We start from the raw sequence: 15,806 nt of genomic DNA, 5'->3' as shown, positions 1-15,806 counted from the left end.
ACAGCGGGTGGTTATGTGACGATGAGGAGCATAAATACATGAATAGGTTACAGTGGAAGCAGGAGAATAAAGTGATTGCCTCTGTGATCAGTGGAGAGGCCAGCTGTAGTGGCCATACTGTGGCAGAGAGGTCGACAGAGAGCCTGCATTTAAACCTCTGAGAGCAGCATTGGAGAATTTGCCAAAATGAACAAAGGCACAGTTATATTTTAGTTCTAATTACTCACTTCCTATCCAATCAGCAGTTAGTTAAAAAGAGATTCAATTATTCAAATCATTGTATAATCACTGAGCCTAGACTTCTGCATAAATAATGACAGGATCTGGTTTTCTCGTGCACTGACTCAGCGTCTTGTGGAGTTCTCCAGATATTTTCAGAAACCAAAGTACCTGTAACGTGCACAACTCTGCACCAGTCCATGCGGAAGAGAGCAAGTGGGCTTTAAGGTGAGAGGAGCACCAGCATTTCTGGCCATGGATGAAAATCGTGTGGACAAAAAAGGAGCAACAGGAAAAGTGAAAGCTGATACTCAGCAGTCGGCCACGACAGACGTCTCAGGAGAGCCGCTACTATTGGACAAAAGGAAGATATCAAAAGCATTTTAAGAGCTGTGATAAGAACAAGGAGGAAGGACAGATACCAGGGCTAAATTTACTCTTGCAGAAAAGCAGACCCAATGTTCGCCGGCACCATGTTGAAATTCTACACTCAGCTAAAGAATAAAACCAAACACTCGCTCAAGAAATGGTGTTGACCACCAGTAAAGAACTTCAAAAACTTTGGACAATACACACACACCAGTGCTTCCCACACATGCTAACCATGCCACTTTATAATTAGTATCTCACATGTGCAGACTTGTTTTTAACCCAGGAAGGTCACGACTTCAGATGCCCCGGATGTTCAGTTCATGCCCTGCCTGTATTTACAGCCCCCTCCCATCATGCATTCTGTCCCATCAGCCCGGCTGACTGACAGCTGCACGGGTACATCCCAGCTACTCTTGCACAATCGACTACTTGTGGGGCACAATCAACGTGTGCGGTGAACTTTAGGATCATGGGAAATGTCTTAAATGACATTAATGATATTAATTATGATTTAACGATCAGAGGAATGTGAAAACATAAACATTAAAAAGAACGTAAAGGTTTTACACACAGTTACTGTGAAAAGATGATGGAAATCTTTTATGTTGCCAAATGTTTTACATTTGAATTTTGTCTGATTTGAAGTGATTATTTGTTCATGTATAATCATGCAGAAGTTTGTTTCGTCAATAAAACCTATGTTGGGCTTTAAAAAAAAGGTGAGGGTGAGTCTACTGTATCACTGTGTCCTAACACTGGCCAGAGAGTTCTGTTACGGGACGGGTGTCTCGTGGACCCAAAAGCAGGCCAGAACACAGTGATAAAAGGTCCAAATGAGTTTTATTGATGGGAACACACAAGGAAGACAGAAGCCGTCCTCCTGGATTGCAGGAAACTCGGGAGTCTTGTTCTGCACGTTCACCGGTCCAGCGGACGGCATGGAGACCTCGAACAAGCAGGGAAGACGCAAGGGGAACAGGCAGAACAAAGCATCAAAGCCACAACACACGGGAGTTCTGTCCTTAAATGGCACGGTAGATTGAAGAGAGCCCGCAGGTAGCTGCGGCGCCAGCCGTGGCTGATGAGTGGCTCCTCCAAGCAACTGCAGGAAGAAACCAACAACACAACCCTGGACCCCAACGTCTTTGCATGCTCTATATTTTGAAAAAGTGAATCTAATTGTTTGCAACTAATCACAATGGCTGTTCAATAAATGTCCTAAAAGTGATATTCTCTTGTCTTTTATCATGATGTATTTTTGCATTTTTTTGGTGTAGTTCTAATCATTTTAAACTGATTATTAAAACATACAACTACAGCATATAATGAGTAGCTTGTATGTATAATATACAGAACAGCTCCATTTAACATGCAAAGTTTTACTGTTGTTCTACCAGTTTAAATCGTTTTTTGACTGTTTTTCCCACGTTAATTTTACAATTTATTGACGCACAATAAGTAGTTACATGTAAAAAGTACAGGAAATGATCTATTTATATACAACAATGATCCATGAAATTGATAGATTTTTTTTGTAGAATTAACAGTTCAGCCTGTAAAACCATTTACATATTTTCTTTGTAAATTTATCTACTGTCTTGTTGGGTTTTTTTACAGGAATTCTCTGGTAACTCCAGCTGCCAGCTTTTTTCTGTAAAAACGACGGTCTTTTTCTAACAGTGTAACCAAAAATGTTCAACTACTGAGCCAACAGCTCTCAACAAGCGATCTCTCTGTCTGATATCCATTTTTAACATTTCTGAAAAGGGGTTGTGCTGCACCAGACCTTAACCCAGCACAACCCTGAACCCTGGATTCAACAACATGATACAACACTCAGTAACATGATAAAAGAATGTCTCAACCATCATCCTGACCACTGGAGCCCTCCATGGCTGTGCTGATCCCTCTGCTGTTCCCTGTTTGACTTGTTGTGTTAAGTACTACTTCAAAAGTTTCTTATCATAAACAATGATCACAGCTTAGCTTACAAAGAGCCTTTCATGGGCTAAAGACACCAGCACCTTTGTCGAGATCAGACCGCAGCAACATCACTTCCCACGCTTTTACAAAGAATCTACAGACCATAGTAATAACATCGTCTCTTTGAGGCAGTTGAGGGGCTTGAGGCCTCACTCCCATTTATACATCATTTACATTTCACATCATGCTGCCTGAACAGACCCTTCCAACAAGCTCAGAGATCCATTCACCAACAGTGATTGCATTACAAGTCTACACTTAATATTAGTGTACTATTATACTAAGTTGAACAGAACAGTCAGTTATAATTGGACTCCAATATGCAACATAATCTAATTTAATTAATTCAAACAGTCCAACAGATGGCGCTGTTATTTAATTGATGCATTAAATAGACATATGTATCCCATACCCCCTTTCTTTCACCCACTTCTTATTCCTCTAATGTTCGAAAGCGTGTAATTTCCAATTACATATTTTGTAAAGCATATAATAAATAAAGAGAATAGATTCAGAATATTACAGCAACACAGACGGAACACTGCGAAGCGACGAATGTTGCGTGTAATGTATTTAAACTGACAGCAGAGGGCGCTGTTGTATTCAATAACTTAAAACACCCCTGAATAGAGGTCACAACCAAAAAAAAAAGTCATTTACAAAGACATTACCTCCAAGGGAAAAGAATTAAATTCTTCAAATTAAAGAGGGATAAAATAAAGAAAGTACAGTTAATACTCTTCGTGTTGGTCTTGGATTGTTGTTGGTCTAGTTGTGGTGTTTTGTGTCGGGTGGTTTGTGGGGTTTCCCTTTTCTGTGAGATCCAGCACACGTTTTATAAAACAATTAATAATATTTATTAATATACAAGATGTGTGCCCCATGCGCAGTCATTTTCAATCAGTGTTTCAGTCTCTGTGTTTGTGAGCAAGTGTTTCTAAAATTTAAATCAAATTAATCGAGTTTGTTGGAACACATTCCAGTGATGTAAACAGGATTGAAAAGAATTTTAAACTTAATGACTTTTTTTAAACTCAATTTCCAACTTTTCACTTTCACGAATCTATTATTATTATTATTATTATTATTATTATTATTATTATTATTATTATTATTATTGTTGTTGTTGTTGTTGTTATTATTATCATCATCATCATCATCATCATCATTATTGTTGTTGTTGTTGTTGTCATCCATTTTAGGAGCAGCTGTAGTTTGGGTATAATCTTAAAGTTGTGCCACATATCTGGTGATGCAGAGTTCATGTTTAGATCCCAGTGTGAACAAGTGAATACAGATAATGAAAAACACTTTGAGATGTTCTATATTTCTCTAATAATCCCCATCAGCTCCCCACAGTGACTGAAGCCCCTTTGGCACTAGCGGTGTCAATAGTGGCTGGTGTTGCTCCAGATGGGAATAAACCTATGTTAATGGGTTTAATTAGGCACAAATGTAATATAAGCAGCTGGTTTGAAGAGGAGACCTTAAAAAGAGTAATATCTTTATGTCAAACCTGGTTTCTGCATATTTGCTGCCTGGCTTTCAGCTTTAGTTTTAAGGATAATGCTTGGAACCCTAAAGGACATGCTCCCCTCCAGGAATATGTCAGGCTATATGTGTCACTTACATAACTAATGCTGACACAAGCTTAGAATTACCGCTCACTCACATTCCTCACATAAGCACCCCATCTGATTATTCTTAGATCATCGTCTGCAGTTGTTTTTGCTTTCGGCCTCCACAGATTTTTGCCCTGGAGGTTTAACTGGGGGTGCTTATAGACTTCGCACTCAAACTAATTACGCTCCAAACATCCTATTACATCTTCAAAAGTATTTATGCCTTCGTGCTTGATTCTCAGCTGGAAAATGAGACAAGAAGACAAAACATGCTGAAAAATCTGATCAGATTTAATGATCTAATCTAATCTAATCTAATTTATTTATTTGTTTGCAAGTTTTATATTTTGATATCAGATTTGACCAAGTTTCTTTATTTTAAAATAAAACAATATTTTCACAATCAAATCAATGACTTGATTAAATCCACAATCATATTTGCAGCTTTGACCTTTGAGGAGACCAGAAACTGTTTTATAACATGTTTAGAGACATTTTAGAGACATTTTAGAGACATTTTGCAGCAGAGCCTCCACCAATGTTTGCATGGAGGTTGCTGCAGCGCCACCTTTGGCTCCTGAGTGCGACAGTTTACAGCAGCGTTTCCACGTCTCCACTTCACTTTTGCTTCCTCTTTGCAATCAATTTAAGATTTTTAGCGTAAAAGAAGCAGTCGGAGTGCAATTACTTTAACCGAATGTGTGGAGCGTCAATATTTTAAAAAAATGTGATTATTCAATAAAGGTTTAGCATTACAACTGATACATTCCACTTTTTAATTTAAAACCTATGGAGCATTAAAGTTATGATTATAATTTGAGCTTAAATATTTTTACAGCAGTGGTTTAAGGAGCCCATTTCTTCATATTCTTTCACATTAGTTGCTTTGGAAACACGACCTTTGTTCAGAAAAAGACAGCACATAAATGCATGAGTTATGGTCCGGTGCTGAACCCTGCGTGTCGTCTCTGGGGCTGTGAGTCCACTTGGCATTTGTTAAATGAGGATGCGTGAGTGTGACATCTATGGGTTTGTCTGGCTGTCCTGCTTTTAGCTCCTGTAAAGCTCACGCTTCTAGGTGTGAAGGTGACAGGAGCGGACGTCCCACCTGTCACGGCTGGGAACGGGCTCTTTGAATTGGAGCTTCGTACAAACCAAAGTGAGTCCGTTTAACTACAAAGCAAACACATGACGGTGTAAACGGCATCCAGAGGATGCCCAAAAAACACGAAATCACTCAGGATTAAACAAAAGTTCCATTTATAGCAATGATTTATTTCTTTGCGCAACAATAAAAGAGTATCAGTAAACTATAATGCATAAAACAATGCAAAAATATTTCTCAAGCAAACATTTAGAAAGTTTATCATCCAGACTAGAACTGAAGTGATGCATGTGATCACAAACAATTCCAGACATTTGCTGATTAAAGAGGTAAAAGGTGACATTTCACTCCGGTATCTTGAGGATTGTGCAGGAAGATTGAATCCCAATCCAGAAACCGGGAAGAATCCTTTGATCCATGGACGTCTCAACTTTGTGCAACAGTTGAGCCTCTCGTTCTGCTCCCTCCCCGGTCACGGCATAAAAAGTTATAATCCCTGCGGGCTGGTCGAGATAAACTCCAATCGTAGAGCAAAAAGGGACATCGGTTATGTCTTTCTTGATTCCATTGAACCAGATCTCGTACTGCGTTCCCGACCAGCAGAGACCCCAGGACTCCTCATTTTCTCCAAGGCCACTGGGCCCAGAACTGGCCCTCCTCCCTGCTCCTTCATATGTGGCTCCAATTACCACCCAACCTGAGAACTCCACCTCCCAGTAAGCCCTCATGTTCCAAATGACCTCTTTGCACACCACCTTTGAGGGAACGGAAAACAAACAAGCAAAGAAAAGTGATGTGTTTCCTTCAGTAGTTGTCAGGTAAATAAATAGCTGTATGTGTGACGTACCTGTGGAGAGTACTCGTATCTCTCCGGCCTGTCCAGGACGGGACAAACCTCCTTTGTTCTTCGACAAACTTTGGAGCCGCCGTCGGAAATCCACAACATTTTGTTGGCGGTCTTGTCATCCAAACACAACTTTTTCCAGTCTAAAAGAAAGAATGTTGTTTTCGGTTGATTAAAAGAACAAATAGATGAATAAAACCTGTGTTGATATATAAGTTGGGATAAGGAAATCTGCTCGTACGGGTCAGGAGATCAGCTCTGTTTGTTGGCTCTGGGATGTTCGGGACATAACTGGAAACATTCTCTGTAGGTAAGAAAAGCAGAACTGCCGCTAGGGTGAGCTGGTCTGAGCTAATCCGCCATTCATCCATTCATTCCGCACTTTATTAACCAGTGAACATAGAGAAATAACACGACTAATTCCTGCACACCTTGTTTGCAATTAGTCTCCGATAAAATCAACCTGGAATTGGGTTTGGTCGTCGGCATCTCGACGCTCTGCGTTGATCATCCACGTCCTGAAGCTTCCAGAAACACTGACATTCAGCCGGAGCAAAGATGCAAACTCTCCTCCTTCCACCTGACTTTTATACCCCCGGTGGAAGCCCTGGGGGGGAGCCGCGTCAAAGACATTTCGTAAGTGAAGGTTGACGTATGGAGGCTGGTGAGGCCCAGACGGGTATCTGACACCCCTGAAACATTAGGAGTGTGTTCTGGCTGCAAACATCACAGAATGTGCGAGTTGGAGGCCGTTTGTCAGAGTTGTCAGCAGGTGATATGCAGGAGGATGCAGAAACACGTGGCAAAGACGTCTCATTCGAGCCAGATAAATGAGCTTAAACTATGTCGGGGGTGTCATAGCACACCAAGCCTTCTATTTTTAATAAATGCACTTGAATAAATATGAAATCTTCCAACAAAATCTATCAAATGTGTTGTATGCTGCAAATTATTGGTGTAAAAGGAATCAAAGCTATAACCACTTTCTTAACTATAAAGCAACAGTGCATAAACCAGGGTGAATGTTTTTGAAGGGATTTATTTATACTTGACATTCTGTATACATTCATTTCATATCGAGGTAACCCTGTAACAACAATAACAATGGAGGAATACTTTGGCATGAACACATTTAAATATATGAGGTGCACCTTGAGTGGTCCGCAGGTTCAGGAAAGTCTAACAGAGTAGTAACTACGCTGCACATCGGCCATACACATACAGCACATGAGGAATTACTCTTGGAGGTCATCTTTGATTATCCTAAGCTAAGTGCTTTATTACAACTATTCTAAAGCTTTTTAAGAGCCTAAATACCATATATATTAACAGCAACAATATAAACAATGTTATGAAATATATGGCAGCTTTCCATCATTCCTCTTTCTTTTTGATCAAACAATGCGACTGCGTTCCCAACCAGAAGCCTGGCATCATTTTCTCTGAGAAGCAACTCTTAAACTGTTGCAGAAGCTTCACCTCTTTTCCTCCTGCTCCTTCCTCTCCTTCCTTCACCTCTTCCACAGCGTAGAAGTTGAGAAGACCAGCAGGCTGGTCGAGGTAAACCCCCAGGGTGGAGCAGAGCGGCGCCTCCGAGATCTCCACGGTCTGGCTCTTGTGCCAGGCATTGTAGCTTGAGCCGCTCCAGCCGAGACCCCAGGACTCCTCGTTCTCCCCGAAGCCGCAGGGCCCGTCGCTGTTCCTCCTTGCCGCGCGTTCGTACGCCACTCCGAGCACCACCCATCCGGCAAACTCCACCTCCCAGTACCCTCGGAAGTCCAGAATTCCTTCTTTGCACAGAACCTTTGGGAAGGAAAGTAGGATGAGGCTGTGTTTCCACTGAGAAGGAGACTTCAGTGTCTAACAGGACACAGTTATTGACTGTGTCTCCAAGGATCAGTCAGCAGCCACAACAGTCCAATAACCAGGCTGCTGACTGATCCTTGGAGACACAGACAGCGATGTGGTTACAACTACAGTGTCACCACCTTCTTGGAAGTTATAGCTCAGCTAAAATGAGCCGCACTGCTTTGATGCAGGTGTGTGTGTGGTAGTGTGTGTTTAGACTGTACCTGTGGCACATATTCATATCTCTCTGGTCTATCCAAAACAGGACAAGTGACGCTGTCAGTCATGCGAGCAACTTTAGCGCCGCCCTCTGTGATCCACAGCATTTTATTGGCTGTCTTGTCATCCATAGTGAGGTTAAACCAGTCTGAAACAGGCAGAGATAACATGGCCTTAGGAACAGTTGTGTTGTATATATTTATTCATTCTTCCTTCCTTCTGAATGGACTTTAAATTGTCTCACGTTTGATGAGGTCAGCCCTGCACTTTGGCTCTGGGATGTTGGGCTCATATGCTGGGATCTTCTCTGAAATGTGGACACGGAACATCAAAGGTCAGATACAGAAGCCAGAAATTCCCAGGATGCTGAAGGTAGCTGAGATGAGAAGAGCAGACGGTGCCTTACCTGAGGGTCCAGCTTTGGCTTTTTTAGCTAAAAACGAAGAAGAAAATCTGTTGTCACTGTCACTGGAAGATCTGATACTGCTGGGCTGCTGTAAATACTATAAATATGTGTCAGATGTTTCTAAACACAGATCAAGTGAGCCACCGCAGAGAGGTGTATACTTAGAAAAGCATCTGCCTCAGTCAGATCATCACCACTGCATGCTTTCTGGAGCAGCAGGTGATTCATGGTAAAAGGTGACAGAAATGGCCTGAACACTTCACACGTACTAGGGCGATGTCAGCCTGAGAGCAGTTTATCAGGTAATGAGACGTCTGCACCCTCTCGTGTTTTCTTTTAAAAAGAAATTGTTGCAATCTGAGGGAGTGCGTTAAAAAGTTGCATTCAACAATGAATAAAACTGGCCTTTCTTTTCTCTAGCCCAGGGGGATTCCTGCAAGGATTTAGACTGTTAGTCAGCGGCATTCAATGGTGTCTCCAGTTTAGGCTTTTGAAATATTAATATGTTGAATATTTGGAGGTCTTGATACTACAGCAAACATTCTAAGAATTACCAATTACTTTTTTAAAAAGGTAAAGAATTATTAGGGGCTGTTTGGAGCTGTGCACCCACAGCCATGCTGGGTTCAAAGTGACGCCATTTAAACCCACTTGTCATCTTTATTCATTTTTCAAACATTATGGTTATTTTTGTGCCCTGCAACATGAGTGTCAGGTGTGGATGAGCTGATATTTATCTCCATGTTGACGGTAGGCTGACAGACCATGCGTGAGAACTTCAAACCACCTGTCCGGTCCACAACACCAGTTAATGAAACGGCCGCTTTGTCTGCTCGCATCACCATCTGACAGTGAATGACTCTACACTAACTTCCCCTTTGATTTGAATGTTACAGGGTTATTTCTGATTACACTCATTTATGCTGCGGCATCAACAACTTGTGCCTAAATTACAGGATCACCATTACACAGAAAATCAAAGTTTGTCTCCAAGATAGTCAGGAAAAAATAACTCTGCTTTCTGGAGTGTCGCAGTGAGAGACTGACTGCAATACATTCATGCTGAATTATGCAAATGATGCAGGACACCAGCCTTAAAATCCCACTAAATGCCTCCCGGTTCAAAGACAGGCTTTTTATTGTCCTGCCTATTAAATTCAAGTTGCAAATGAAATCCCTTTTAATGCAGATGATGTTGACACTTGCGGACCCTTACTTGCAGGCAGTAAAATCAATATGAGCCCTGCATTTCGACAGGCATGAAATCAGACAGTAAATGATCGTGCTTCGTCACACATGCAGGCGAGCCCTTCGCTCAGGATCAGCTGTGCTGCCGAGGGGTTGCGGTTAATAACTGAGTGCTTTCACAGACACACACAAAAGTTAGACTCATCTCTAAACTCAGGATGCTGTTATGTGTTGAGTTTCCAAGGACAAGCACCTCAGCAGTGTTGTAAAAGCGTATGAAGTGATCACCTCTGTCAGACTTCCGCGAGTCAGAGATGATTCTTGTGGTGGTGGGCATCTTGATCTCAGCCGGGTCTCAGTTCCTCTCTGCGGGTTCCTTTGGTTCCAGTTCGATACGGCCCTTATATATGTTTGATGCGGGATAGAGGTGTTGGAATCGGAACCAGTGGGATGGCACATTAAGGTTCACGTGATAAAGGAGGGGGGCGAGAAGCCTGTAACTGGAGCCACCTCTATATGTTTTTCCTTAAAATGGTTAGACCACTGGTTTGGGGAGGTGTCCTGGACACCTCCTAATACTAAGTAAACCCTGCCCACCGCTCTGACAACAACATTGACCTCTCTGCATTGCAGACATTGACAGAATTGATGCACAGGGACATGCGCGCGCACACACGAGCACATGCTTGAGACTTATGATGCTGCAAAAACTGGGAAGGGCTTCTTTCTCAGTTTACTGAAGAGGCAAAACAAAGTTAACACAGTGATTTGATTGCCAAAAGTCAACCACCATCAAACCAAAGACCCTGGCCAGATCTTTGGTTTAATTACTGCTGAGAAATCACTGCTTCCTGCCAGTGAGCCTGTGGTCATGCTGCAGTGTAGTGATTGTGGTTTCCAGCCCTGATGTAAACTACTCAAAAACTTCTACTGTCAGGCTTCCACAGGTTGACCGACAGATCGTATTCAAATATACTTATAAAATGCCATACCATGAGATACGCCATTTAAAAATAAACCTTTGCAACCTACAAACCCAGATACTCAGATCTGATGGTCCTTTAATGCAGCGCACGCTCTTGACCTACATCACCACATCTAACCAAATCCCCACAATGCACTCAGAGGGAGATAAAAGAAAAGGCATGTCGCTCCTCGTAAACTCTTGTCTTGCGGCGTGGTCTCCCCGGTAAGCCACCAACAGTCTTGTCCTTGTGTTCTAGCCAACCTAAAGATGAGGAATGACCAGAGCGAGTGATTACGGTGCAGCTGACATACTAAACACATACACGTATGTAACATATTATATTAGTAGTGCCCCTGACTTGCCAGTAGGACTCAAAAGTAACACCACTGTGGGCTTTATAAATAGTTTTTACGTGCATCTGGGTATATTTGACTGCACGCAAGTCTTGACTACTTGAGTTTTGAACTATTTCCTTATTCATTTTACTGAGAAATTGCACCAGCTTTGGTAAACATACAGGTAAATATAAGAAAGAAATATGCATCATTTTTCCTTTGAGAATAATTTACCTCAAAACCCAGTTTAATCTGAAGTTTCTGTTTGAAATGCAAGTTGATTTCTTCTGAAAGAAATCTAAACGTCTTTGTCTTTACATTAAGGGAAAACATAGAACACAACAAATGTGCCCGTATGCTCCTGAAGGACAAGTAAAGGAATTAACAGTACATGAAATCAACTTACATGACCTCTGTTGAAGCAGGCCTCAGGACACCCTTCATATATTCCACTACTTAACCTTACCATCTAGGCTGACAACAGGTCTGTGGTGATATCAGTTTCTGACATGCATGATTGATTAAAAGTAATATATCAGCTACTTAGATGAATATAGGTCAGCGCTGCCAGGACTATCCAGGCTTAAATGCTTTGTGGCATGTCCATTAGCGCGTTCATTACCTTTACATACCTCAGCAAAATGCCTCTGAGCCTTAGGGGCCCCAAAACCCTTTAATACCCCCTGTTCTGGGGGGGTATAAAGAAAAGGTTTACATCATTGCAGCATTATGCCACTGACAGCTATCAACATTCAACAAACCTCAACATGGCAGGAAGGGATCAAGATACCAGCAAGTGCAACCAATCACAGAATGATGCTGAGAGCTGGCGAGAGAAATGTCATCAGTTAACACATAATAATAATAGAGGACGCAGACAGGCGTCCAGAAGTGGGTCGGCATCAAGGAAGCTGTAATGGAGCCAGTCAGGGTCTCACTTTCTGCAAAGTAGTGTCAATTAAAATCTCTGGCCTCACCAGATGGTGCGAGTAGTTTAAACTTAGCTAAAGAGAACATCAAAAGAACATCAGCAACTCTGAGAATGGGTCTTTAAAAAGTAGATGTCAGAGGGAGAGGGAAGGAGAGGAGAAAAGGAGATCTCTGAGCAGCTCCTGCCAATAAAGGGAGGTCACCAAGGCACCTACGACTGCTGTGTGACTGAGCAAATCAGCACAAACATCCCATCTCCACCATCGATCGCTGTGGTGGCATCATCATGCTGTGTGGATGGTTCTCCTCAGCAGGTCCTGGAAGGCTTGTAAAGGTCCAGGAAGAAAAGAAAGCCACCACATCCAGAGAAACCCTGGAGGAGCTCCTGTTCAGGCTCAGTCTGCAGGAGAACTGCGACTGTGGACAACATTTATTTCTCCACAGAGGTGACCTGAATCAGCCAGAAAATACTCCACAGAAATGCTTCACTATCAGCAAGGTGGACAAGGTGGAGAGGTTAAATCAAAGATCAGTTCAATGTGCAGTTTGTAGCTGGACTAGAAAACTATAGTTTTCACCTGGTCATTTGCAAAACTCAAGCAAGCTTGTTTTCATCAGTGCTGACAGTATTGTGCATTTTGACTTTAAACAGATCTAAATACGGCAAAACAAAATGACTCTTCCTGGAACCTGGAACACCTGCAGCTCTGTGCTGTCCTTAGGTGATAAGCCATGAGACACAAATCCATGCTGCACCAAAGAAAACAGCAATCCATCAACATCAAATGAAGCAATATTCCTCCAGCTGCTGCGGATCTTTCATTCTTCACCTCCCCCAGTTAACACTGAATTGCTGACATGAAAGTAGATCCCAGACGGCAATAAACAACATCACATGTTAGTGTGGCTGCTCAGACAGAACTTGTGAATGTAAATGGGTGGCATGAAGATATGGAGTTGACATGTGATGCCAAGCTATACTTGATTACATATACAGTACTTATTAATTGACTAAATACAGTACATTGATAGAATAAAGATCAATAGTAGAGCTGATGTGGTTAGCTGTGAACACTATCTGAAACAGGTGCTTGAAACACTAGTGGTATCAGTCTCAGAACAAAAATGAAGAGGCTTTTGATGGATAGAATCATTTTCATGTCATTAATCGAATAAATGCCTTTGTATTCTCACAGTTTCAGCCAAATGTCTCAACTGATTCTCTTCTCTGTCTCCTGGGAATTTTCATACTGGATGGTCTATATTACCTGCTCCGGTGTCTTTAGTCCTATAGTCTCGAGTCACTTCCACTCTTTTTTTATGCTTGCGTCTGAGTCGGTCACTTCTTCCAGTCCTTCGCTTCCGCAGACCCAGAGTTGAACGAGTGTAAGGCAGTCTCTGTCTCCCTCTGGTGATAGATTGGTGCTATTACAACTCATCAAAAGACTCCGTAGAGTCACAACATGCAGTTGAACGTTCCCTCACATGCAAAACCATGGCCTTATTTTCCAGTACAAAAGCACCCCTTTTCGCCCCCAAAAAACAATGTTCATTACATTTGTTATTAAATTGTTGGAGCCACATAAACCTATTTACCTCAACGAAACAGCGCTCCTGCAGGCTGATATGGGTTAATTACTGAACAAAAATACTTTAGTCATCAAAGTTTAGGTCGGCCTATATTCCGAATCATTCTGGATAGATAGATAGATAGATAGATAGATAGATAGATAGATAGATAGATAGATAGATAGATAGATAGATAGATAGATAGATAGATAGATAGATAGATAGATAGATAGATAGATAGATAGATAGATAGATAGATAGATAGATAGATAGATAGATAGATAGATAGATAGATAGATAGATAGATAGATAGATAGATAGATAGATAGATAGATAGATAGATAGATAGATAGATAGAAAGATAGATAGATAGATAGATAGATAGATAGATAGATAGATAGATAGATAGATAGATAGATAGATAGATAGATAGATAGAGCTCGCAGCAGAAACACTTTCAGGAGCGTTAAATTTAAGAAGATCAAGCACTATAGGAAAGTATAGTATAGTTAGTTAAGGGTAACACCAGACTGCTTATCAATGGCTCCTTACCCTCGGATGTAGTAGCAGTACTTAGCAATAATACTAATATCCCCTGATTGAAAATTAACGTGTTGTTTTTGTAAAGGGTTTCGTCAAGCGTTGTGAAGTTCTCATTTTGTCCACAAGGTGGCAGTTTTATATTAAAAATATTTTGTTGCATTTATATGAAACACGAGATGTAAATCTGGAACAGTTTTACACTTTATTCAAATTGTCCAACAACATTGTTCATTTTGTTTCACAGGTGAATTCCCGGAAAAAAAAAAAAGAATCAATCATTTGACCATTTCAGCCACGGTTTCTACACTGGTCAGCAGAGTGCAGTCAATGATCATGCAGAACAAATTTCAAAGTGGCTGCAATATCCCAACAAACAAAATTCAATACATTTGATTACGGAAGTTTAGGATTTCCACAGAGTGACGTCAGAGTTCCCCAGTAAGTGAAGAGGAAGATTTCGGCCCCTCACAACCGAAGGCTGGAAGTTAATGTCAAGGTCATAATGTTAACAAATTTTAAAATACCATATTTTCTGTCAAAAATAAAGTGCCACACTTGTCTGCAGACGATCTCAGTGACAGCCGCTGAAGTTTGCTATCAGTTAAGGTCTCCAGATATTTATAGTCGCCCTCCAATTCAATTCCCTTATCAGATTATAGAGAGGGCCTGAATGCAGGCAGCACACTACTGAAATATATTGCACCATGGCACCAAGCACATTGTCAATTCTGCAAACACAGGAGGGGTCTGCCAGGTTTTCCACCAAAACAGCACACAAGTCACAGCAGAAAGGCCATTAAGTCCATGTAGAAACTCGTGATTACTAATATATCCACAGTAAAGCAGAGGGGGGGAACACATTGTACAGGTGGCCTCATGAGGAACGATCGTGCCAGGTCCAAATGCAGAATACACACTACATATACATACTATCTATATACACACACCTCTGACATCTTCTCTCATCTTCTTCATTTTGCCGCAGGCCTCAACGACGTATTCAGAGGTTTACTTAATTGAAAAATAGAAATGAAATGCTTTTTTCCCAGACATTAAACTGATGATGTTTGTGTGCACGAGCACACAAACATGTTCCTATTTACACGTGAGACGGGTGGTGACATGTTACAAACATCAGCACCTGCTTGTGTTCTTCTCCAGGAAATACTTTGGCCACAGAACAGGAACAAGCGTCCATTTGTCTTCGCTACAGTGGAGCTTAGACTGGCGACGGGGAGTTTGGGGTGTGTTTTGTTTAAAAGCACTGCATGTTAGAGGTTAAATGGAAGTTTGCCTTGGCCGGATAACTGTCGGAGCACCGAAGCCTGTTGCAGTGTTGACTTCATGGATTATAAAAGTGCTGCTGCTGCTGCTGGTGAAGCCATTCGTCAACTTCTGTGATTAATAAACCTCTGCTGGCGATTTCCTCAGCTTTATTTAAACGAGTACAACAGGTCGGCCTGCGGTGGTCCGTGCATGCAGACAGACCGGCAGGCAGATGAGCAGACAGACAGAAACACCATCTGTCGTCCCGATTCACCTCTTGACCCCTGCAGCAGGGGTCTCCACGGCCACTCAGCTGATGCAAGCACATTTCTGTCAGAGTAAAGGAGGAAGGGGTTGTCAACAGGTGATGAAGACAGCACGGAGACTTGG

At 41.7% G+C, this 15,806-nt stretch overlaps 2 protein-coding genes and 1 long non-coding RNA gene across 3 annotated transcripts; all 3 read right to left on the bottom strand.

Moving 5' to 3' along the window:
* Positions 1-5,439: 5,439 nt before the first annotated feature.
* On the bottom strand, positions 5,440-6,709 carry LOC101063936 (stonustoxin subunit beta-like). The gene is made up of 4 exons (XM_003961416.2): positions 6,577-6,709; positions 6,387-6,449; positions 6,149-6,288; positions 5,440-6,056 (listed from the first exon to the last, which is right to left on the bottom strand). The coding sequence occupies exons 1-4, from the start codon at positions 6,632-6,634 to the stop codon at positions 5,646-5,648; spliced, it is 672 nt and encodes a 223-aa protein (XP_003961465.2). The 5' UTR covers positions 6,635-6,709; the 3' UTR covers positions 5,440-5,645.
* Positions 6,710-7,170: 461 nt separating this feature from the next.
* Positions 7,171-10,401, bottom strand: LOC101064160 (stonustoxin subunit beta). Its single transcript, XM_003961417.2, has 5 exons — positions 10,095-10,401; positions 8,619-8,645; positions 8,457-8,519; positions 8,218-8,360; positions 7,171-7,948 (listed from the first exon to the last, which is right to left on the bottom strand). Exons 1-5 carry the CDS (start codon positions 10,141-10,143, stop codon positions 7,520-7,522), a joined length of 711 nt encoding a protein of 236 aa, XP_003961466.1. The 5' UTR covers positions 10,144-10,401; the 3' UTR covers positions 7,171-7,519.
* Positions 10,402-10,855: 454 nt separating this feature from the next.
* LOC115251557 (uncharacterized) lies at positions 10,856-13,434 on the bottom strand. Its single transcript, XR_003890100.1, has 3 exons — positions 13,307-13,434; positions 11,870-11,934; positions 10,856-11,034 (listed from the first exon to the last, which is right to left on the bottom strand). It is a non-coding gene; the product is annotated as an uncharacterized lncRNA (long non-coding RNA).
* Between the last annotated feature and the right edge of the window lie 2,372 nt (positions 13,435-15,806).

This window comes from Takifugu rubripes, chromosome 1 (genome assembly GCF_901000725.2).
Source record: "Takifugu rubripes chromosome 1, fTakRub1.2, whole genome shotgun sequence".
Taxonomy (NCBI): Eukaryota; Metazoa; Chordata; class Actinopteri; order Tetraodontiformes; family Tetraodontidae; genus Takifugu; species Takifugu rubripes.
The sequence above is the reverse complement of the archived record's forward strand: the minus strand, read 5'-3'. Positions and strand labels throughout refer to the sequence as shown.